The sequence below is a fragment of the Lissotriton helveticus genome, chromosome 2_1 (genome assembly GCF_964261635.1).
Source record: "Lissotriton helveticus chromosome 2_1, aLisHel1.1, whole genome shotgun sequence".
Lineage (NCBI taxonomy): Eukaryota > Metazoa > Chordata > Amphibia > Caudata > Salamandridae > Lissotriton > Lissotriton helveticus.
In genome coordinates, this window is record NC_136059.1 from 1961950150 (window position 1) to 1961976115 (window position 25966).

Sequence of the window (25966 nt, forward strand, 5' to 3'; positions counted from 1 at the left end):
TGCTCAGTACCAGGCCAAGCACACTTGCTCTGTCACTCCTTCGTTCCATTCCATCCATGAGCAGGGCAGCACATAGGTACATCTCCAGCCATAACAGCCTGTACAACAGCACAAATAGTACAAGTTCTTCGCTCTGGCTACTTTTGCCAGGAGGATGTAAGCCTGGTGTGATTGTTTCTAACTGTATTTAAGAATACCTGGAGTCTTACAGGAACTCGTTGTTTAATATCAAAGAATATGCTTGAAATTAATGTAAAAAGGAGTAAGTTACACAATCCGGCATTACCACCCAATACATTTTTTAGGGCACTGATTACCACGCAATACAAAATCCCTGAGTCATCCTGTGGTCCTCAGTCATTTTTGTGCCTTCTTCTCCCAGATTCAACTGCTGAAAATTACCACTTAGCAGCCACAATGGTTCTCCCTAACTGCTGGTCTCGGACATATTTCAAGCAGAAGAGAGACAGACACATGCTACTTTGTTGTGTTGTTTTATGGAGCACTCATGCCAAAATAACAAACCACTCACACATGAAGTAACAAAAGTAGCAAGTGTTTCAGCTTTTAAAGTTGGAAAAAAGCGAAAGTTTACACTGGGAAAAGTGGCTGAATTCTCCTTGTTCTTTGTGTTACTTGCAGTGCCCAAAACAATGCGTTGTGTGTAACGTCCCCTTAAGTGGGGTTGATGCCATGACAATCTTTTCATAAACGTCAAACAGTGTAAGGGTATTTCACTGGAAAGTTGAGTACCGATTTTATGCTATTAGCTACCACAACTTGACAATTCAAACAAAGAAAAACGCACCCTGTGCGTTATTCTACCACATTTAAACATCTGTGGGTGAGCACTAAAAAAGTTTGGGTATCGATTCTCAAAAACGGTTATGACCTTTTATGAGCACACTACAGCCAGAATTAAAATCAATGGCTCTACATCTCTGCGTTTTACATTACAGCAAGGTACACATCAGTGGTGTCCTTTATACCCGCCATCTTTTCTTACTAGCCATAGATCCCTTACTTCACGTGCTAAACAACTCTCCTGATAGCAGCGACTTTTGATTTAATGATACTTGCCTCAAAACAGCTGCCTATATGTAGGATATGTTTATCTTTTTAGAAGATCCTAACTCTACTATTTCGCTCACCCTAGATATTATTAGTGTTTTCTAAGTTTTCCGGCTACTCTGTATACTTAGAGATAAGACCAAAGTACTACTACCCACTGCCCACTGCCTTCCCTCTTGTGTTGGAAACTCCACTTTATCATGGCAGTCAAAATATTTAAAGTACTTTGGTGCTTGTATATATAATAGAAGGGGGTTCCCCAGGGGGATTTTATGATAGTGGACAGGAAAAAGGGGGAATCAGAACATATCAAATAGAACAAAGGTAACCCTGCCACAAGGGTATAGGAGGTCCAATTACAGGATCCAATCAATAAAATAATAGGGTGAACATGAAGACCAGAGCCAAAGACTTCACCGTAGCTATTTTAGTACATGATATTTTTATTTTTTAACACATGATTTGTCTTTTCAAGCAAGCAAAGATATTTTCTATTGGTACATGATACATTTTAAAAAATACATCTGGGGAAGAGACATATCCCGTCCGGGATACAAGGGAAATAGATACGATACACAAGGGGGTTCCTCACACTCCTATACACTCAAAGGAATTTCATATATACACTATCATTCAAAATAATCATTCATTTCCGCATTCATACATATTCACTCTCATACAGGTACATCCGTGCCTGCAACAATAGATGGAAAATGGTTGCATGGATTAAAGGTGGAATAGGCGGGCAGAACTGGTGGAAAAAAGTTTCACAAGGACTCAAGAATTGCCGTCCAAGAGTATTGCGCCGACGCGCGTTTCGGTGTTGGGCCAATTAGGCCGCACCTTCTTCAGGGCGGGAGTGTACAGTCAGGGAGGGGAACACACAAGCTGTGAATAAAAAAACAATTTTCAATGCATAATTCATAATCAGTTTGATACAATACATGTATTAAATCACATTTTCTTTTTTTGATTATCCTTTTTAGGTCTCGCCCTGGAACAGGGACAGAGACTCTATAGCTGTCTGATGCCGGGGAATGAGGGACACAAAACTGGCACGATTTTTAGCAGTCGGATTTGGCTGCGCGAATGCGCACGTTCCGTCCTGCGCCGCCCTCCCAGCCTACTGCGCATGCGCCGCCCTCCCAGCCTACCGCGCATGCATGCATGCACACACACAGACACACACACACACACACACACGTCGCAGACAGACACTCGCTCACACACACACACCCTCCCTCACAGTCACACACACGCACTCCAAGACACATACACACACGCACGCACACACATACACACACATACACAGGCCGCCTCCCCCCCGCGCCTACATGCTCCTCTCCCTCCGCCCGCCCGCCGCTCAGCAACGCACTCACCGGCTTCCTCTCCTCAGCTGCAAGGCCCGGCAGCAGGACTCTTCTTCCCTCCTTCGGCACCGGGGCGCAGGGTAGGCTCCTGCCTGCTCCGGTGCTCCCTGCTCCCAACACGGCTCCAATCGCGGCTCTTCCGTGGGAGGCGGGGTAGGCTCCCGCCCTCCTACTTCCTGTTTCCGGGTGTCGCGCCGGCCTGCCTGACTTCCTGGTCGCAGGCCGGCAGAGTAACGAGGATGTTTTGCGGTATGTATTTATTTATTTAATTATGCATTTTTATATAGCGCAGACTTTACCCGAAGGCGGTATTTATTTTTTTATGTATTTATGCATTTTTATATAGCGCGGACTTTACCCGAAGGCGGTATTTCTTTATTCATGTATTTATGCATTTTTATATAGCGCGGACTTTACCCGAAGGCGGTAATGCTTGCCTTAGCGTAATGGTGTTCCTTCTTAATTTATTGGTGGTGTCCCTGTTAGAATTATTCCCACTTTTAGTCTAGCAATGCTTGGCATGATGTTGGCATCTTTGGCATTATTGAGCCCATCCCTGGTATAATGGGACCACAACGTATTGTGGGCATTCTTGACCCAATTGTGCTTCTCTTCACCAGCGGTGATGGTCATCCCTGGCATGCGATGGGTGTTCATGGAATTGGATGTTGATATGTAGACATGTAAAGCCAGACTCTGTCCATGGGGCAGTAATATTCATGAGTACTTGATGACATGGAGATCAAAAATACAACTAAAACTGAAAAGCCATTATTTTGAGAGACTGTCATATTTGTTTTTGGGAATCAGAAATATTTATTAAAATGAAATGCTTGTAATAACAAGCCAATGCATGATTACCAGCTGTGATCGTGTTTTCAAAATGTTTGTAAAGTTGATGTTAAAGTGATAATTCATGCTAATTTCTGTAGTCTTATTTACATCTTGTTTACAATTATACTATACTACTAATGTATGTTTACTAGCCATAACTGTACTGTTATATGTTACATTTTAATTACAGTGTTTGCCTTTTACAATCATTTTCTTACAAACTACCTCGTAAAACAAAAATATTTAGGGCTAAAATATTTTGCACTGTTTGCACAATATATTTGTGATGTTTACACTTACCTATTTGAAATTAAAATGTACAAATGGACATTTAGTCAATTACCATTAAAAAGTTTAACTTTTTTGCTAAGATATTCTTGTAATCTTTTATGCAAACAAATTTAAATACTGCATAAATAATTTTAACAACAAATACTTTATATGTAGCTTTTTATGTACATAAGAAAACTATAGCATAAAGCAAAAAACATTGCCATTTACAATAATAATAGCTCAAACTTAAATAATGCGAGACCTATTGCATTGCAAATGCTTGTTTAACATAGTGGTTCAGTCAAGGCTCTGATATCAAAAAGTCACTCCTCAGTAGTCACACTTCCCTAAATAGGGAAGTGAAAGGTCGCCTATAAGACCTAGGTATAGGTGGACACATCCACATTCATTCCTATCCACGTTTAATCACTCACATGATCCATTCATTTTAACTCTTTGAGGTGGCACTATGAATTATACTAGAAGTAAAAGGCAGTAGGATACTATATAGAGGTAGAGGTACAGTCCTACCTATATGGTCTAGAATGTTATACCAGCCATAGAATACAAAGGATATAGGTACAGAGTATAGAAACTACTTACAGGGTTGATCAGAGAGTTTCATATAGCTCTAACTTTAAGGTCTAGGATGTTCTAACAGGCATAGAATATAAGGGATATAGGTACAGGGTTTTTAGAGGCTACTTACAAGATAGATCAGGGAGAATACGCTGGTATGTTTCAAGAATATCCACACACTTAAGGCTCTTGATAGGGGACATCTGCATACCCATTAAAGAAAAGAAAAAGAACTATGATGTAATCAGATCTCTATCAATATCGCTGGAAGTCAGGCACAACCCTTCAAATGACGTGGTTACCTGAGGTTGGGTCACTCTAACATCCCTCTTGATATTCACCATATCAGTGAGTCCTAGGTAGCATATAATCTGGTGAATGGAAGAGAAAATGATGAGTGTGTCTCACATGAGGGTTCTAATGATTTAAAGGGGGCTAGATGGGGTATTAGATAGGGGTAAAGAAAGAAGGTTAAAGTACCTTAGGGTGAGGTGAAACTCATCCTCTAACGGGTTTCTGCGGCTGAGAGGTACTGGCTGGATGCTGCGTGGAGCCAAAGAATAACGAGGACACTGCACTGCACTGTTTTTTCTAGACTATACTATTAATGGACTGAAAAGCTGACTTGATCCGTGCAGTGTCCTCGTTATTCTTTGGCTCCTGCAGCATCCAGCCAGTACCGCCCAGCCGCAGAAACCCGTTAGTGGCCTGTGTTTCAATTTCCATTCTAAGTCTAGCCCATTCACATTGCATCATTCTTGATAATCTAAAAGCTTTAAAAATAGTGGAGAAATGTCTCAATAGGGACTTCTCTAAATCTAGTCATATGTCCCTGTGGAATAATAAAAGAAATAAATGCCTCTCTCGGGTACAATTAGTCCTATTTGGTCGATTAAAGGTATTAATTTGATTAGTGATCTCTACTCCAGTAGGAACCCACTTCTTTTTGCATGTCTTCAATATACTTTCTCCCTTTCTGATATGGACTTTTGAACTTCCTGAAAATCAAAGCCAAAATCTCCAAATTGGTACAAAAGGGGGTGGTGATGGACGGAGCATCTGAACCAATCAAACACTCACACCCAGTCAAAAGATCTGGGTTTGATCCATCACCGTTCTTTAGCCCACTCTGCCACCCCAGTTCAGACATGGCTATATGCAAATCAGTCTTACCCTGTGCTTCATGGGAACAGTCCAGCCCGAACTGCCAAGCCATGCCTTCCCTGGACCGAAACAAGCTTCCGAAGACCAGTTTCTGGCATTACAGCCGTCTTCAGCCCGGCTTGCTTGGATCCAGTGGCAAAGTGAGCAAGGGACTCACGTCTGAGCATACCCTGCCACATTTATGGTGGCCAAAGCGGTACAAAAGGGGGTGGTGATGGACGGAGCATCTGAACCAATCAAACACTCACACCCAGTCAAAAGATCTGGGTTTGATCCATCACCGTTCTTTAGCCCACTCTGCCACCCCAGTTCAGACATGGCTATATGCAAATCAGTCTGACCCTGTGCCTCATGGGAACAGTCCAGCCCGAACTGCCAAGCCATGCCTTCCCTGGACCGGAAACAAGCTTCCGAGGACCAGTTTCTGGCATTACAGCCGTCTTCAGCCCGGCTTGCTTGGATCCAGTGGCAAAGTGAGCAAAGGACTCACGCCTGAGCATACCCTGCCACATTTATGGTGCCCAAAGCGGTACAAAAGGGGGTGGTGATGGACGGAGCATCTGAACCAATCAAACACTCACACCCAGTCAAAAGATCTGGGTTTGATCCATCACCGTTCTTTAGCCCACTCTGCCACCCCAGTTCAGACACGGCTATATGCAAATCAGTCTGACCCTGTGCCTCATGGGAAAAGTCCAGCCCGAACTGCCAAGCCATGCCTTCCCTGGACCGGAAACAAGCTTCCGAGGACCAGTTTCTGGCATTACAGCCGTCTTCAGCCCGGCTTGCTTGGATCCAGTGGCAAAGTGAGCAAGGGACTCACGTCTGAGCATACCCTACCACATTAATGGTGGCCAAAGCGGTACAAAAGGGGGTGGTGATGCTCCGTCCATCACCACCCCCTTTTGTACCGCTTTTGGCCGCCATAAGTGTGGCAGGGTATGCTCAGACGTGAGTCCCTTGCTCACTTTGCCACTGGATCCAAGCAAGCCGGGCTGAAGACGGCTGTAATGCCAGAAACTGGTCCTCGGAAGCTTGTTTCGGTCCAGGGAAGGCATGGCTTGGCAGTTCGGGCTGGACTGTTCCCATGAAGCACAGGGTCAGACTGATTTGCATATAGCCATGTCTGAACTGGGGTGGCAGAGTGGGCTAAAGAACGGTGATGGATCAAACCCAGATCTTTTGACTGGGTGTGAGTGTTTGATTGATTCAGATGCTCCGTCCATCACCACCCCCTTTTGTACCGAAAATCTCCAAATTGGGCCATCTTCTTCCACTGGTTCTTTCCTCTCTTCTGTGCCAATGCCTTTGAATGGGACAGGATGCTTCAAAGATTTATAACTTACTACACTCTTTTTTTAAACACCCTTCCACTTCCCATACATTCTAAATGGTCAGCATACTTCCAAACTTGAGATAGAGACCCCCCATTTCAGAAACATGGAATACAATATTCACCCACCTCCTTCTTAATAAACATACAGCTTCCTTAAAACAAACACATCTCGGTGAATCACGCTTCCTCTTTGGACCCTGACCAACTTATTTAAGTGACATCTTCTAAAGACTGTTGGTCCTGCAACCTGGAATGGTGTGACCCTGAACATAGGTTCTTTAAATGTAATTGGTTAAAGCCTTATAGTGATGCAATTAAGATCCAACTGTGCCAAATGTTGAATGCTAATATTTTTCTGGATTTCCTTGTGATAACCCTTGTTCCCTATGCCACCCTGAACCCAATGATACTGTGAGAACTAGATATGGCACTTCTGGATCTTTTACTAACTCTTGCAATTAACGGTATCCTCATTGATTAAAAAGCAGCTACCATGTTCCCTACCACACTTGGTGGGCCTTTTTGGGTTTCGCCTGCCGAAGGCTGCGCTCTGCGCAGCTTTTCAGCGCAGGTGAAATCCTATGTCGACAATAAGGAGTTCTGGAACGTCCCCCGGCTCTCATTGGCTAGCTCCATAAATGGAGGCTAGCCATTGAGTGCCGGATCTGTCCGTCAAGGCCGGACCAGATTCGGGGGCGTTCCTGAGATTTTTTCCCTGGGCGGAGTTACGTTGTTTCCCGTTCCCTCCCCTTTCACTGAAAGTGATTTCAGATGCGATGTCCATTCCCGCCCCCTCCGTGTGCCTTTCCGCCCCCCCTCTCTGTCCTGTGCACGTTTCCCGCCGTCCGTGTCCTCTCCCGCCCCCCTCCCGCCGTTCGTGTCCTCTCCCGCCCCCCTCCCGCCGTCCGTGTCCTCTCCCGCCCCCCTCCCGCCGTTCGTGTCCTCTCCCGCCCCCTCCCGCCGTCCGTGTCCTCTCCCGCCCCCCCCGTGTCCTCGTAGGGGCTTGTTTTACTATGACATGCTTTGTCTATGTCTCTGGCTAAACTCTCCCTTCTCATCCGGTGACTGCCTCAGGCTGCTGTAAGCCCTCTCACCCTGTATCTTTGGATGCGGTCCGCCTTCTCCACCTGTGTCCCAGGCTGCCGTCTCCCTCCTGACCCGTGCCTGTGTCTCTGGCTGCAGTCTCTCGTCTCACCTGGCGCCTGTGTCTCCGGGTGCATTTAGTCCTTTCTCCATGAGGTCCTCGCGCCTGCCGTCCCCTGCCTTCCGGCGCCTGTGGCATGCCAGGTGCATAGTGGCAGGCGGTGCTGCAGGGGCCTGGGACGCTCGGCCTCCACCTGTACCGAGCAGGGGTTCGTGCAGCCGGACGCTTAGCCTGTTCTTACCTCACAGCTCCTTCGCCGGGTTGCGTTTCTCTTCCCGCTTGGCTTGTGTTCCTCACGAGCGAGCAATGGGTTGTGCCAGCAGCGCTCAGACCGAGAACAAGCGGCACAAAAGGCTGTCCGCAAAACCCGCCGACAGCCAAGGGAACGACAGACCGTCTGCGACACCCACCGAGAACCACGGGCATAACGGGCCCTCTGCAACCCCCACCGAGAACCACGGGCATAACGGGCCCTCTGCAACACCCACCCAGAGCATCGGCCCCGAGAAATCTGGTGAGAACTTCTTAACCCCTACTTCCATTTATGTAAGGTTTGCAGTTAGTTTTGCACGTGTGAGCTTGTGCACCTGTGCAAGGGTTAGCATATGCGGTGTACTTTCCTTAACCTTGCTCTGTTCAATAAAGAACAATACATCGTCTTCACTGAAGCATAAAAGCAATCATGTTTTCAAATCCAAAAACTTAAAAAACATCTTTAACAAATATCCAGTGTCACAGTCTGTTAGAATACTATCAGTAATGCAATCACCATACAACATCTCCGGGGGTAGAGGTTCGTGTCGTACGCCTGAAGTGTACGCGTTGGCCCCGCACCTGTCCCCGAGACCGCACCCGAGAGCCGCACTGTACTTAAGTACAGGCCGCCCCGTGCCGCTGCCGCCTCTTGGGGAATCTGCCTGCCAGAGAGGACGTCTGCCCCAAGCCGGACCGGCTCGACAAGACCAGCATCCAGAGCCCGCCCCGCACCCCGCGTGTACAGCGCATCAACAGGTACTGAGCATTCCTTCCAAGGCAGCAAGAGCTGTACTGTACCCCCTCGGTGCGCCCTTAATCCAGAACTGCATAGTTGGGGGAAAGTACAATATTGGTAAAGCATTTAAGGAGGAACTCAGTTCACATCCCTTCACCTCACCTACCCCTCCATCACTCCACACAGACCCCCGCTACATCCCGTCTGTTATTCAGCTCCAGCCCCTGCCGAGCCTCAGCCAGGCTCCCTTCCAACCCTCTCATCCTATCCTTCTCACATCTCCTTCACTTCGTCCCTCCTTCTCTCCACTACCCGGTTTCACTCAGCTCCAGCCCCTGCCGAGCCTCAGCCAGGCTCCCTTCCAACCCTCTCATCCTATCCTTCTCGCATCTCCTTCACTTCGTCCCTCCTTCTCTCCACTACCCGGTTTCACTCAGCCATTCTTCCCTCTGCAGCCAGCTTGTCCGGCCCCCTTCCTTCAGCTCTCTTGACGTTTCTTCTCTTCATCTCCTCCCTCATCTCCCCCCTTCCATTCCGGCCCCTTCCCTTCGTACCCACTTCCTACGACCCTCCCTATCCCTACACCCAATAACTCTATCCCTCCCTCGTCCTTGTATACCACGTCCACCATCCGTCCTTGGCGCCCCACCCCCCTCCCTACGACCCCCTCGTCCCTCCTTCACCCCATCTCTTTTTGCCCGCCATCCCCCATTCACAGCATAATCTGAAAAAGTGTGGGCAGAAGGTGAGGTGGGGAGCTAGAAGGGGGAAGGAAGGGAGAGAATCGGGTGCTAGAAAAGTTTACGCTATATAAAACTGCATTAAGTAAAATAAATACTTGCACCCATTCACACCATAATCTGAAAAAGTGTGGGCAGAAGGTGAGGTGGGGAGCTAGAAGGGGGAAGGAAGGGAGAGAATCGGGTGCTAGAAAAACTCGAGGACGATTACTTCATATAATGTTTTACACATCGTTTTATTTTATTTTAATTGTAACGGATCTTTGTGCAGTGTGTAGAGTGCAGAGTAGTGAGTGCAGAGTGCAGAGTAGTGAGTGTGCAGAGTAGTGAGTGTGCAGAGTAGTGAGTGTGCAGACTAGGAGTGCAGAGTGCAAAGTGAGTGTGCAGAGTAGAGAGTGCAGAGTAGAGAGTGCAGAGTAGAGAGTGCAGAGTGCAGAGTGCAGAGTGCAGAGTAGAGAGTGCAGAGTGCAGAGTAGTGAGTGCAGAGTGACTAGGGAGTGCAGAGTGACTAGGGAGTGCAGAGTGACTAGGGAGTGCTAGGGAGTGCAGAGTGCTAGGGAGTGCAGAGTGCTAGGGAGTGCAGAGTGACTAGGGAGTGCAGAGTGACTGCAGAGTGACTGCAGACATTAAGCTAATGGCAATGTAAACAACAATGCCATTTATTTATCTGTTCTCAAAACCAACACATAAATACAAATTTTGTCATTTACAATGCCAATAGCTCTAACTTTTCCAAAGGCGAAACCATTGCATTGTAAATGCTTGTTATCTATGTTAGGAGTACCCAGTGTGGAAAAATGCTGATCGGGGGCAACGTAAATGATCACGAACATTGTGGAATTCACTGGATTCCTTTATACGCAACTCATCCCATACAACCTATACCTCTATATGAACTGCTGTGTCATTTTGCTCGCATCTGTGGCCCAGTCCATATGGTTCTTTGATTTGCTCTCTTCTTTCTCTGTCCTATCCTAAACCTTATTCCTTTGTTTACGGGATGGTATTTGTCAACATTTGCAGTCTCTGACATGACTATATTGTGGAGAGGTGTGGCGCCGCGGCCAGGGCGACTGACGCTGGAATCTGGGGATCAGGGGATCAGGGTTCGATCCCCGGCTCCGGCGGCAGGTTAGCCCAGCACCATGTGACTCTGGGCAATAGCTTGCTTAATCTTCCCGATGGCCCCCAGCGCCTAGAGACCCTCACGGGTGATTGTGCGCTTTACAAATGTGGATTATTATTATTTGCTTTTATTTGTATGCTGTCACATGACATGGATAAGTTACTTGAGACATTAGTCTTGCATTGAATGTCATTACATATAAATGTAGTGTTACTTTGTCTGTCCCAGCCTTGTATGCCTTTATACTGTGTGATTTGTCTGTGTTTTGCTCCCTTACTAATTCTCTATGTATTTTTATACTACTCTGTTACTGCTTTTTCAGTACTATTTTTTTCTTTCATGTTACAAATTCTCAATAAAACAACATGAAGTACAGAAAAGGAAAATATTAAGTTTGAAAAGTGAAAACACTCGACTAATAGAGGACAGGATGCGAGTGTCAGCTCCAGGCCACACGTTTTAAAAGCTGTAGGATTTGTTAAATATTCGTGTATCTACAATAGATCAAGCCTTTGTATAATTATCTGTTCATATTTTTGTAGCGAGATAGTATGAATATAAACTATTTCTGCCATGCTGTTATCAGTGTGAAGGGATGCATTTAAGGTTTCAAGCTTGCAGGTGAAGCGTCACTCCCCTACCTACATTTTGGAGAAGGATGTATTTCTATTTGAAGAATACAGCATCCAACGTTGTCTTTTTTATTTTCCTAGATACATTTTGCTTTGTTTAAATTTCAATTACTTGAAAATATTTGAAATGCTGAATTATACCCGTGCTCCTTAACAGTAATGCTGTTATTGTTTGTCCTCCAGGCAATAAGTGTGAACGAGACCCTAATTAAGCCTTTGGAACGATTTAGGAAAGAGAAGCTTGGAGCTGTAAAGGTACAGTATACAACCCATATTATTGCCAAATTGGCAATTACCTGGAAGCTCTAATTACAGCCAAACAGAACGTTACTTGTTCTCGGTGTGCTTGAAGCTTTGGGCTGCATTGTATGCTTCTGAATGGTTTCTCATTCTCCTCATTGTTACTTATCCTTTTTCTTAAATTATTAACTACACCTCGCCCAACATGCATGAACCGACTCACTAGCACACTGTCATTAGCTAGGTTTAACACATACATGATCATGGGTCTTGATTTTTCGCAGTACTTTAAATTTTCATGTCATTTTTCATATATATTTTTTTTTATAAAACATTTTTTATTCTTTTCCAGTGTAGCAAACATACACGTTGACATGTAATACGACATTAGTGCTATGAAACTTTGGATATACAGTTGTACATAATCGCAGTTCATAATTACATTTTCCGTTGTGGCATCCCACTGTGCACCCCCCTATGGTCAGTAACTCGTCTGTATCAGTCCCTTTACCCTTCCTCCTCTTCGTGTCATTTTTCCTTTTCTGTGAAAAAAACTATTTCAGAATCTGGAAGAGTCCACCTTTCTTTGCTGCGGATATCCCTGGCAATGCATTGTGTTATATCTGCATTTATATAGTGCTGCCTACCTCAGATGAGACACCAAAGTGTCTTGCTGTTGAATAGCACGCTGCCTGGTTGGAATAGGGTAGGTTTGTACTGTGACTCAAGTAGGTAGTATTTTGTATAATGTGTGATGACCTCCTTGTACGCTTATCGTATTATAAGTTGTTGTGCGTTGACATGTAGTAGAGAGAAAAATAATTAGATTTAGAATGGTTAATCTTCTAGAGCATTTCACATTTGGTTGGAGGGTGAAGGAAGGAGTGGGGCATATTTGGAAAATGCTTTGGTTTTGTTCATGATTGGCAGAGGGAACATCATATCTTAACTACCTTTCTGAATTTCAGGTGTAATGACCTGTTCCTTTTCTTTGCTGAAAGAGAGTCACATTGCTTTGCTGCCTATACAGAAAAGTAGGTTCTAATGATGCGTTTCTATATGTAGGTAGGGATGGTTTTCAGGCATGCCCTTCTACAGTGGATGATTCTATTTCTGCGAGTATCCTAATTGTTTTATTTGTATGAAGCCCCATGAGCAAAGATGAGTGTCTGGAAGACATAGTGAATGGCCACAGGACACAAATGGGATGCTTTAGGGACTACTGGAATGTGTTCACATAGGGGAACGGTGTAGGAGTTCCCTTATTGCACATTTATAATTATTTGCAGTTTTGCGACGAAGAAGAGCAGGATCCCAAGAAAAGTTTTTTTGCTTAGTCTTGAAGAGATTGATGGTTGATGATCGTGGTATCTACTGTGGCAAAACTAGATGACGGAAGACATGTTGAAGACAGACTGGTTGAAGCACGTGATTAGACCCATTAGTGGGCTGAGGAAAACGAATAGGAGAGATGACTAGGTCTTGACGTGTTGGTGCTGAAAGAAAGTGATGCAAATGAAGAGAGTAAGATGATGTCTGCGAGGTACAGGGAAATCCACTTGAGGATGGTTCATTTCATGCATAGTTACTCTAATTCCAGTATGAGGCAGCAGTGGACTTTTTTGAAGCTTAGAGAACTGATCTTTCAGTGATAAGTTGTGAGGGAGTTACTCGTGTGTCTTTTCCAGCACAAACCAAGTTTGGATGAAGAGCAGACTATTTCATAGACTTTGTGAAAAAACAACAGTTGATGGACAGAATGCAGAACAATGTCATACATTCACCCCAGTACAGAGATCTGGGCCTAAATCCGTCGTTTTTTTGCTCACCACACCAACCCAGTTCAGTCATGGCCATATGCAAATCAGCCTTGACCCTGTGCCTCATGGGAACAGTCCAGCCCGAACTGCCAAGCCATGTCTTCCCTGGACCTGAATCAAGCATCCTAGGACCGGTTTTTGGCTATCAGCCGTCATCAGCCAGGATAGCTTGATTCCAGTAGCATGGAGAGCACGGGACTCACGTCTGAGCATACCCGTCCCACTCGGGGTGACAAATGCAAAAACAACAGTTGATGGACAGAATGCAGAACAATGTTATGCATTCACCCCAGTACAGAGATCTGGGCCTAAATCCATCGTTTTTTTACTCACCACACCAACCCAGTTCAGACATGGCCATATGCAAATCAGCCTTGAGCCTGTGCCTCATGGGAACAGCCCAGCCTGATCGGCCAAGCCATGTCTTCCCTGGACTGTAATCAAGCATCCTAGGGCCGGTTTCTGGCTATCAGCCGTCATCAGCCAGGATAGCTTGTTTCCAGTAGCATGGAGAGCACGGGACTCACGTCTGAGCATACCCGTCCAAATAGTTTTGTGGGCTCAATTAGACTTTTTTTTTTTAAGTTAACATTTAAAAAAATATTTTTACAAATCATCTTTAATATGAATGGTAATTCTGACAGATGTGCCTATGTTTGGTTTATGGAAGAAGAGGGGAAAACCACTCTTATGAGAGGCCTCTTTTCTTGTCTTTTATTCTTGGTGATGCGGAACTGAACCCTTTCTCAAATAGAAAAGTTAAGACTGGCCAATGATGTAATGCAAAATGATGTCCCTTGTAAAATGTGTTAAAGTGCATCCAAATATTCTCTTATGATGACCTCACCACAGATATGCAAAGTTAGTGGTGCAACAAGATGACCCCCCACCCGGCGTGGGCACCACTAGCAATGATGCAGCCTGCATTACAGGTATGAAGTTAGTGTTTCCATACATGAGTCACGGCAGTAAGCTGCCTCTCAAGTCTACGAAGAAATCCTAAAGATAGGTGAAACTATCTAAAAAATTCTTTGAAGTTTATCATTTTAGAGAGAAAGGTCAGTTCAGGTGTAAGCATGTGCATCTTTTCCTAGTAATCCTTTTACCGAGTTTAATTTAAACTAGTTTTGAATTCGGTCACCATTCTATGCAGGTATTTGGGATCATAACACATTGCATGTAATGAGCTACTTGCTATACTTCCCTTAACAGTAGATCACTCTCAATCCCAAATCACTGCAAACTGATGGGATTATAGGATTCTGAGTTGAAAGAAATTCAGAAAATATTTGGCTCTGGCAATTTTTCTTTCCCATTTATGACCAATCCTAGCCCACATTTCTTTATGACCAATCCTAGCCCACATCTCTTCTTTTATCTGCGATTTATGATTCTGGATTATTTGTCTTTTGTATTGAGAAGCCTTAGAACCGGATTTTGTGGAATGTGGGCTCTGACCTAACTGTACAGTCCCACGCCTTAGACTTGAGAACAGAATGGAATGTTACACACTTAACTTGTCTTACATCAACATGTTTGTTGACATTTTGTACTGATAAACTATCAAAAGGCTGATTAGATGGAACCTGGGCCGTTTTTGTCTCAAAGCACGAGGATCCAAGGCAAATAAATGGAACCTAATCAAGCAGGATTCAAAAGCTAAATCGTGAAGGTTTTTTCATAAGAAGAATCATTATAGAAAGCAAAAAAGTTATTGATTAGTCAATTGAAATCAGCATAAATATATTTCATGATTCAAGAGAAAAAGTCTAAAAAGCTGCAAGTCTGCCTCTGAAGAATAGGCAAAAACTCTGGCAGACATTCATTCCAAAGAAGTACATTTTATCAGTTCAGGGGAGTAGAAAACCACGTTGTTTTAATGGAGTGAAGTAACACCTTGAGCTGTAGTAATAGAAGTGACATGCCAGAAACATGCTAGAAATTGTGTTACGTAAAAAAGGCTTGCATTAGGAACCTGCCTAAATTAATAGTCAAATATCTCCTTCAACCTACATACAAAGGGTAATGACATTGCACTGCTAAACAATAAATCATTTAAATGAATAAACAAACAAGAGCTGTGGCTGTGAGGAGCAAGAGCAATGATTATTTGCAACATTACAAGGACATCTCCTACATGGCTGCCTTCAAAGCACAAGAAACTTGCAATACAAGCAGTTTCACCACAAAACAAATCCCATTTTGACTATTTTATGAACAGCAAATCACTGAAAAGAGGAAAACATTTGCATAAAAACTTTCCATTGCACTTTTAAAAGCCACATCGTCTTCAGTTGACAACGCAAAGCAAGAAAAGCCTAGTAGATTCATTTTTGCACCATGTTACGCTAACTTAAGCATACAAAATCAGGTGTCTCCAACCATTTGATCACAAGATACCAGTAGCTCGCAGACACCTTCAGTGTAGCTCACATCCTTTAGTTCATTCTTGAATAAGCACAGGATCACATTTTCCTTTCAAAGTTAAGGAAAAGCTGTGTTTATTTTACATTATTATCTTCAGGTTGCAGATAGCTGGGCCTGATAATGAGCAGTGATGGACTCAGATTTATGACCCAAGGCACAGAGGAGGCAAACTGAGGTATTTACATTTGACTTCTACTGAGCATTGGAGTGTGAGAACAAAATAATGTTTCTGAATGTCTTTAAATGGGACAAAATGAAGTGTTAACTAGATGATTAAGTTAACTCTTCATTTTAATTTTCTCCCATTTCAAAGTATCACCTTTATCAACAGGAAGCCTCTTGCTCCCAGTTTCAGTAGACACTGTGCCATACTTATAAATGAAAAATAGCCATTTTTTAATTTAAATGGGAGAAATTAAAAATGAATGTTAATGATTTTCTCCACTTTCAATTAAGCCAATGAAGTCTTAATATTTCCTGAAGTATATTTCTTCACTTTAAATTCCTCCCATTTAAACAAATGGCTGTATTTTTCTGTTATATATTTTACAGTCTGTCTGTAGGCCCCTGGTGGCAAGATGCCTGCTGTTTGTAAAGGCAACACTTTGAAAAGGGAGAAAATTTAAATGATGAACTTTATGGAATTCATATCTTAAAGTTAACTCTTCAGTTTATTTTTCTCCCAGGCTCTGGCCAAATGATGCATTATTCTGTTAACAGTGCTTTGTTTTAAGCTGGAAAAAAATAAGCGGTAATACACCGATCTGTAATGGGCCATCACTAACCTCTTTTGTTATTTATATCCAGCTGGGAGTATGTGTCAAAGGGGAAGGGTCTCCAAATATTCTTCAGAACCTCCACCCCCATTTCTAATAATCACACTGTGGCTACCTTTACACATTACTAAGGCCTAACTGACCAAAATAGTATGTTTGCAATCATGTGTTTGATCGTATTTTTAAAACAGTAGCAGAACTTATCTGCAATGTTGCAATATGTCTAGACATATTTAAACATTACCAATTTAATAGATTAATTGTGAAAAATTCTGAGGGGGGCGCATGATTTATTTTTTCCACTGTGGGGCTCAGCATTAAAAGTTTTGACGATCACTGTCAAAGTGTGAGGTTATATCTAGTTCAAAGGGAAATTTCACATTACTACTAAAAAAATGTAAATGTAGGAGGTTTTTACGTTTTTACAATCAGAACTCTCTCAAAATGGTAAGATTGCAACGGTGTGTCCGTTTTTCAAAACAGACTCTCTTGATTGCACTGCTCTAGGGAATGTATCACATATGCCTTTATTTGTAAAGTGAGCCACCTCTGTATGCCTCTGCCCAGCATATAAACAACTTACAGTTTTCCCTCTTTCTCTACTAAGCATACTCATTTCTATTTCTCTAATACTTTTGATTTCACCCCTACAACTTTTGCTTTGACACACCCATTTGCTAATAGATTTATGAGACTCCAAATGCATGTTTAATTTCCTTTCCTACCTCACCTCCATAACCGACAGTTTCAAGTCTTGTTTTTCTTGCTATACCATGCCTCTTTTACTGGTGGATGAGACATTCCAAGTAAATTACCGTCCTTCCTCAAGACATTCCAGAGTGCTTACATTTTATTTTTTACCTATATTTGATTTTGGGATGTTCTATGATCAGGTCGACTTTTCATCCTCCCTTTTGTAAAAGAGGAATTACATCTTTAAGATGAGCCGGACTAACATGACCAAATGATTCAGTGAGTGTCCTGATAGACATTTGAATGTTGATTGTAGCCTCTCATACCTGGTCCAGGAAATCTCAAGTTCTTTGAGTCCATGTTTGATGAAAATCAGATCTTGTTAAAAATCAGTCAGCAGAATTCTTACATACATTTTAAGACTAAATCTATTTCTTTGACATGTTTGTGAAGCCAAACTTTGAGACTCTCGATATATATTAATTCTACAGCGGAGCCTTTTCTTAATGTTTATTATTTTTTTTATTTGTATCTCCCTGTATGCCGAGTGGACATCAGATTTTTAAATATCCCGTTTTCCATTTGTTTTAATTTAATTTGGATTTACCCTGTTTTTAGGTGCTAGGCGCTGCCCCTATACGTGCACTTTAATTGGATAAACACCGCGCTTTCGGCGGGTCCCGTGAGTCATCTACGATTTTTGGCCGCCATCTTGGGGGGGAGACTTGGACGCCTGACGGCGCCATCTGGGTTTGCAGACCAGCTGTCACAAGGACACGCTGACCTGCATTTAAATCTGCCCTTTCTAAGCGCAGCGTTTACGCGCAGCTTTTGCGCCATAGTGACGCCGGAGTCACGCTAGAGTCCAGCCCGTCTGCGCCCGTCCACGCTAAGGACGGGCTAAAGGGCGGGAGACTCTGGTCTTTGGGTGCTCCTGACATGCCTCCTCAAATAGGTCCCCTATATCAGGACCTGGTCCGCCTGAGACCTGTATCGCTTCCTTGCCATTATACTTGTTTGCCTGATACTTTACAGTATGCATTTTATTGCTCCTGTTTTAATACCTTTGCCAAATCACCGGCAATTTGTCACATTTGGCCCCCCTCTGCTTCTACTCTTATGTCGGCTAGCTTGAAAGAATCGGGTTTTCTTATTAATACGAGATCCTTAGTGAAAAATAATATCGCTTTTTGTGATTTTGTTTTAGTTCAAAAGCCCACATGGGTTTTTCTGTCCGAAACCTGGGCAACTGAGTCTTCGGGACCAGATCTGGTTGAGGCTGTGCCGGATGGATACTCATTGGCTAGATTGGACAGAGTAGGGCGTAGGGGAGGTGGCCTTGGAATTCTTTAAAGACCTCTCACACTTGTCACACTACTCAACTTTCCAGGCCTTCCGATCTCTTTCAAGCCCTGCACTTTCTTATCAAATCTCCGGAAGCTATGCCTTTTGCAGGTATCTTGGTATATAGACCTCCTGGTTCTAGAACAGACTTCTGCCAGTCTCTCCTTAATATCCTGGAGCCCTATTTTGGAGCTGCCAACCTAACAGTCTTGGGTGACCTAAACTTTCATTTAGATAACTCCGATTCTAAAGACTCTTTGGATCTCCTCGACTCACTATCCGCATGTGACCTGGTGCAACTGGTCAAACAACCCACGCATCAGGCTGGCCATATAGTGGATGCAGTTTTTTCTAATGATGATAGGCTTAAAACCAAAGTCCCTATTCCACTGTCCTGGTCTGACCACTTTGCTGTCCCCTTGGAGCTTCTGGTCGCCTCTACGCCTGCTAAGTCAGGTGTTTCCAGTCACCTCAAGCATAAGAGGAAAATTAAGAACATCACAAGCACCTTGCTGGCTCCATTCATGCAAAACTATAAACCGGACCTCTATGAAGACATCAACCTAGCGGCTTCGGAACTATCCAAAGCCATTAGCGCAGCAGTTGATGTGCTTGCTCCTCTCGCCTCTTGCTACTCTGCCAGAAGGACACCTTCTGCACCCTGGTTTTCGGAGCCTCTTAGGCTCTTGAGACAAGGGTGTAGGAAACAAGAAAGGCTTTGGCGTTCAAGCTGGAATTTAAAGGAGAGAGATAAACACAAGTCGCTCCTTAGGGAGTACAAGTTGGAGATCATCAGAGTTAAGCAACAGTACTTTGTTAACCTGACGATGACTCTTTCCTCTCCCAGAGATCTTTTTAAAATAGTGGACTCGCTTTGTGCATTACCGATACCAGACCCTGTTGCAGGTACCCAGGAATTCTGTGATAAAATCGCAGGATTCTGCCACTCGAAGATCGCAGATATATACCTGGATCTGGAAGTACAAAGATCTGTTACACCTCCCCCGCCTGTTCCCCTTTCTCCGCTCTCGAAGGAGATCTCTCTAACTGCTCCCAAGAGCTTGGTAGAGTTTCCGCCTTTATCCTATCAGGAGCTTAATCTGCTTTTAAGCAAGACAAGATCGGGATCCCCTTTGGACCCATGTCCCCTTAAAGTACTGAAGGTTTGCAGAGACTCCTTGCTCCCCTCTCTCCTTGCCATCATGAATAGGGCTATGAGAGAGGGCATCTTTCCATCTGAATGGAAGAACGCAGTGGTCAAGCCCCTCCTAAAAAACTCCACACTTGATCCTGAGGTGCTCAAGAATTACCGCCCCATCTCTTTGCTCCCAGCACCCGCAAAGATGCTGGAGACGTATCTTAATCAACATCTGGCGGTTTTTCTTGACTCCTCAGATCTCCTGGACCAATCCCAGCATGGCTTCAGGAAACACCATAGCACCGAGTCTGCCCTCTTGGTCGTATTGAATAACATCCGTCTGGAGGTAGACCGGGGTCATTCCACCATCCTGGTCCTTCTAGACCTCACGGCCGCCTTCGATACCCTGTCCCCCTCGGTTCTAACATCTCGCCTGAGGGAGATAGGGGTGGAAGGGGCGGCCTTGAGTCTGCTGGCCTCCTTTCTCGACCAGAGGTTTCAGAGGGTTAAGCTGGGAGACTTTTTATCTCCATCGCTACCCGTGCAATGTGGGGTCCCTCAGGGGTCGGCGTTAAGTCCGACCCTGTTTAACATCTACGTGACCCCACTTGCCAAGTTGGTTAGATCTTGTGGGATGGAGGTAGTCTCCTATGCAGACGACACGCAGATTCTGGTGTTCCTTTCTCACCTTGATGGCTCATCCCCGCTCAACTTTAGGAACTGCATGGAAGCAGTGTCACAATGGACGATCTACAATTCATTAAAGTTGAACGGGGAAAAAACTGAGATTCTGGTGTTTGGCCCTAAGAATAACATCTGGTCACCTGAATGGTGGCCGCCCTCGCTGGGGGCTTGCCCTACCCCCACGGAGTCAACGCAGAATCTGGGAGTTCTGATTGAACCTGCACTGTCCATGACTCTGCAGGTAAACAGAACGGTCGCTACCTGCTGGGGGATTATCAAAATACTCAGGAAAATAAAACATTACCTGTCCCCCCAGGCGCGGAAGCAAGTGGTGGTAGCACTTGTCGCTTCGCGACTCGATTATTGTAATGCCCTATACATCGGCATGAACAAGGGCCTAATACAGCGTCTTCAGACCGCGCAAAATGCGGCCGCCAAATTTGTCCTTGACGCTCCCAGATTAGCATCATCAACAGCAGCTAGGAAGGCCTTACATTGGCTTCCTATTGAAGCGAGGATCACCTTTAAGGTGCTCTGCCTGACTCATAGTGCACTTTCTGGCAATGATGCAGGCGGGGTCAAGAAACTGCTGGCCCCCTATGTTTCGGGCAGACTCTTACGCTCTTCTTCAAAGAATTTGCTGGTGGTACCGCGCTTTGAGAAGAGCAGATGGGGCGGTAGGGCCTTTTCCTCAATCGCCCCTAAGCTATGGAATACTCTCCCATGCGAAATTAAAGTTCATCCTTCCGTCCTGCGCTTCCGTAAAGCTTTAAAAACCTGGCTGTTTGCAAAGGCGTACTTGTAGTTACTGTTTTATTGCTTCTGATTTCTTTTGTTAGGCGCCTTGATGCCTTCGGGCTAAGTCGCGCGTTTACAAGACTCTTTTCATTTCATTTCATTTCATTATTTGACATAGTGCTCATTTAGCACAAAGGAGTAGGGAGCAGTTAACATGCAATATTTTTTAATATAAGAAGAATGAAAGATGTGTATATTGCATGGGGCATGGTTAAGATAGCAAACAAAAACTTAAGATGTGGAGGGAGGTGCAGGTTATGCGCACATTTAATTTGGACAGTATTGGACTAGACACTGCATTGTTTGCAGTCACATTACAGCTCATTACAATTTGAGAAAAAGACACAGTAAGTGATTAGCCAGAGTCACTAGATTTTATGGTCAGGTGTCGATGGTAGGGCTAGCAGGTAAATCTCTGAGGTTAGCAACTTAGCCATTTCACCACGTTTCCTTCCTATACTCCATTTCAAAATTGGTGTATGTAATTTTTTGCATAAACTTGATCCTTAGAAATATTGCTATTTACTGCCTCAACAGAAACAATTTAGGATTTCACGTACATCATCAGCTTTGGCAAAATGGGATTTAAAAGCATTGTAAGGTGATTACCGTTTAATAAGGCTTACACAATTGTCAGAATTTTGAAATATCAACTAGTCTGACTTTCATATTTATCCAATATTTAAAAATGTCTAGATTACCTTCAATCTGACCAATTGTTGAGTGAACCTGTGTGCTCAAATGCATGGCCATTTGTTTCAGAAGTAACTCAGAAAGGTTTCTGATGTAAGGTCCATGTCCGACAAAGTCATTCTCAGTAGGACACATTTTTAGAAAATACTGAAATGTGCCACGGAATTTTGTGATAATTACCTCTAGTCTTTATATACTTTACATCATTCACAACAGTCCGAAATAGATTCTGCTTCTAATGCTCTGTAACCGTTACCCTGATGTGTTTCTTTGTGGAAACAGATGGAGGACAGTTTCTGCTCTAACAGAATACATCTTTTAGGGTTCCCCTACTGATGCTTCCTCTCTCCCCAGATATTGTGCATCAGTTTTACCCAGATGCTTGCTTCATATACTCCATCTATTTTACCTTGTTTTTTAGTCATTTGACAGTCAGGGTCACAAGACCATCTTAGGTTTTTAAGGGTTGTTTCTCAAGATGCATCTTTCACCACCATGCTGCAGCAGAGACAACACCAGCAATATTGACCTTATTGAGGCTCAGACCTGTGCATGCCTTTTATGCCAATTTTGCTGTTTTCCAGGGAGGCAGTCAGGAGTCTGTGTTTAAAATGTAAAGTTAATAAAAAACAAAAAAAGGCTACATTTAAAAGATTTTCAAGTTGCAAGCTACTGGCTCAAACATTATAGGGCATTAGTAGTAGTAATATGTTAGCTTAGTATGCCTGTGGAAGATTGCCATATCACTTTCTTAATCTGCAAAGTAGATCATTGATAAGATTCGAATGGTCCAGAATGCAACAGTTGCCTTGTTTTCCGAACAACCTATCCATCTTGTTCCCTTATAAAGTAATTACTGTACTCACCTGTGGCACCTATATCTGTATTCTTTACATACCACTACTTTAACTTACCAATGTCCCCAAAATGTGGACCAGGAAGTATTATGCGGAGGATCTCTCTGCATGGTCTTTCTTGGAGCCACCTTCTATCAAACCAGGTTTTTTTTATTTTTCAAGGCAAGGACCTTCCACTTCCAATCCATCTCAGTCTCAGTGTTAATCATGATAAGTCATTCATCTGTTTAAATCTCCTTTATCTGCAAAACTGCAGATTTCAATTAGTTCGGTTCTCACAGTGTTCAACTACTTTCTAACCTAGGCAGGGCTTAATGTGTCAAATAGAAGAACAATAGCAATGTTTCCCATCATTATATGTAAGCAAGCATGGGACATTTGATATTGTGGTGCTTTTTATATATGTCCACACTCATTCTTCAGAATTAATTCCTAGTATGGGTTAAAAAGGGCCTCTTAAATTAATCAGTATGGTTTAAAAAGCTGCATCTTTTATAATAAATATGGATAAAAGGGCCTCTTAAATTAATCAGTTATAATGAGGGCATAACCAATATTCAGCATTGAGGTACTTGTTTATAACAAGAGCCACTCAAGTGACAAAAAGGCTTTCTTCAAAGGAAAAGTTCAAGGGAATCGGTGTTGCAGTATTGGCTGCTGGCACTATTGGATCTAGGTTCACTGGAAGGATCCTTTTCAATTGAAAAGGCACATTTTGCAAGTTGGGTATGTTTTGGAGCAGTTATAGTGATGTATAAGCTGCTTCTTGAGATAATCACATTTCATTGTAATTTTACAAGATCACTATTTCTTTATGCGCTGTGTGTACGATTGTTCACCTTCGTTTGATTTCCTTGTGTTTTTCCAACTGTCTGTGCCACCAATACATAGGACAGATTTCTTTTTAATTCAAGAATTTTAGGTTCATTGGCTCTTCATTATGTTTTGTATCTTATTCTCTGGAAATGTAATGTGCCGTGAATTTATTATGTAAAACTTCTTTTTTGGTTTTGATATGTTAATGAAAACAAACTAGAAAGGAAAATAATAAATAGTCACATCAGAGTATCCTAATTTTCACTGGGATTTAAACTCCGAATCCAATGAAGTGGCCTGCCCTTTAGCATCTCTAGATACCTACAGATAATTGTGCATTCCCTGTGAAGTAGAGACCGATGCATGTAAGGCCAAGCTGGCAAATGCTGTTTCCTAAGTTGATTCATAAGTTTCATATTTTTATTCTAAATGTGTTATTTTAAGGCTTCTTTGATTGGAAGCACACATCAAGCATTAACATGCTATGTTGGTAAGGATGCACGCTGATTTGGTCATATTAAGCAGATATGAATGCGTAGAAGAACACATTTAATTTTACATTTTTGCCCACAGGAGGAGAAAAAGAAATTTGACAAAGAGACAGAAAAAAATTACAGCTTATTGGACAAACATTTAAACTTGTCAGCAAAGAAGAAGGAACCCCATCTAATAGAGGTACTGCTTAATGGTGCTATCTTTGTTCATCTAAGAATATTCAAAACCCCTATTATGCTTCGGAAGCACAAATCACAACCATTACAGTCGTAAGCAGACTGCAAACCCAACTGCATAGTTTTCTTTCTCTATAAAACATTTTATATTGGTTTTAATACATATACAACTGTCAGATATATAACTGGCACATACATCTGAATCACAACAAGACTTAATCTCATTTATTTGAGTACTGGCTCAGATTTGGGAACCAAATCCAAACTGTCTGTTACTAATGGTAGCACGGAATATACTTCTGCTGGGTGTAAGTCACCAAATGCTAGTTTGCCCAGAATTGTGACAGTAGAAGAAAATATTAATAATTGGCCTGACTTCGCATGGTTTGATGCCATTTCAAGAGGTTAGTATTTTGTGCTGTTTGGAGTACAAAGATGACCAATTAATACATTTAGGATCACCAGCTAACTCTACAAATGCTGAACACACATATCCAATGTAGGAGTTTTTTTCTGAAACTTACTGTCATCTTGTATGCAAGTCCATTGTTTTAGTTGAACCAAATACAAGACTGCAGCTCCCAGTTTTCATGGATTTCTTATCAAATAAAACCCCAGCGCTCAAATCATGTTTTACTGTGTACACTAAAGGTATTTGCCAGTTTTCAATAAATGCCTAGATTTCTTCTCATTCACTTTATTTAATTACATATAAAGCAGGCAGCACAGCAAATCCTAATCATTCACCAAAGATTCAGCCTTCAAATGTATCCAAAAGCCCAGAGGCCAAGCTTCTGTGAGGATTCTCTGTGTGGAAGAGCAAGGAAAGACACAATGATATGCCTACCTCCCTCTGTATCCACCCTGCTGTCACAATATATTAAACTATCTCGATAGCTAACCCCACACTGAGTAAGTATTTCTCTTTTAAACCAATCTCCCCCCTCAGTCTTTTTCCATCCCTCTATTCTGGACACAAATGAAAGCCTAACCAACATACAATAGACAAATCCCCAATAGCAAACTGGTATCTGCATGACTTCAACAAAACTATCGGACTAAATCCCATCACTTCCTTCTTAGCCACTGATTCACTATTACTACACATTCTTCTTGTTCCTCTCCTGGGAACTTCACATCAAGTAAATGCAAAGGGTCATAAGATTGTGAAGGAGTTAAAGATACGACTATCCTGGTCCATCAGCAAGAGATCGTGATAAGAGTCATCTGCTACAATTTGAGTTTCTGATTTTCACATCCTGGCCTGGGTGGTTACAAACTTAAAAATACAGTAATACATTGGAAGATATCAGTGTTTTTTGGTCTATGTAGCATTGCCATAATCATGTTTTGTGGGCAGAGCTGAGAAAGAGATGTACACACCAGGGCTGTCATTACCTTATTGTCTGCACGCTTGCGTCCGGTCTCTTCAAGCCCCATTCTTTTCTCCTCAGAAGTTCTGATATCCAATCAGAGAGTGCGTAAGGGATTGGAGAATTTCCTAAGTTTCGATATAGATGACCTGAACTATGTATGGTGGAGAAGAAGGGCTGTAAAGCCAAGAGACCATTTCAATACACACTGATGGCTATATTTACACTGAGCAAACTAGTACATAGGGGGCATGATCTTTTAAGATAATCAAATGTTTCCCTCAGCAATAGTTCTTCGAACACTCTACTGCCAATTCTATGGACAGGCCTCCTTTCTCTGCTGAGGACTAACATATTTTAGAGGAAGGGAACTTAC

The 25966-nt window shown here is 43.1% G+C and overlaps 1 protein-coding gene across 2 annotated transcripts in view; it reads left to right on the forward strand.

Moving 5' to 3' along the window:
• The window catches only part of ARHGAP10 (Rho GTPase activating protein 10), a 998059-nt gene that overhangs the window by 355237 nt on the left and 616856 nt on the right, over positions 1 to 25966 (forward strand). For both annotated transcript variants that reach the window (XM_078676901.1, XM_078676902.1), the window contains exons 4-5: positions 11444 to 11515; positions 24120 to 24221. In XM_078676901.1, coding sequence (XP_078533027.1) covers positions 11444 to 11515; positions 24120 to 24221 — 174 coding nt within the window. The remainder of the gene's footprint in view (positions 1 to 11443; positions 11516 to 24119; positions 24222 to 25966) is intronic.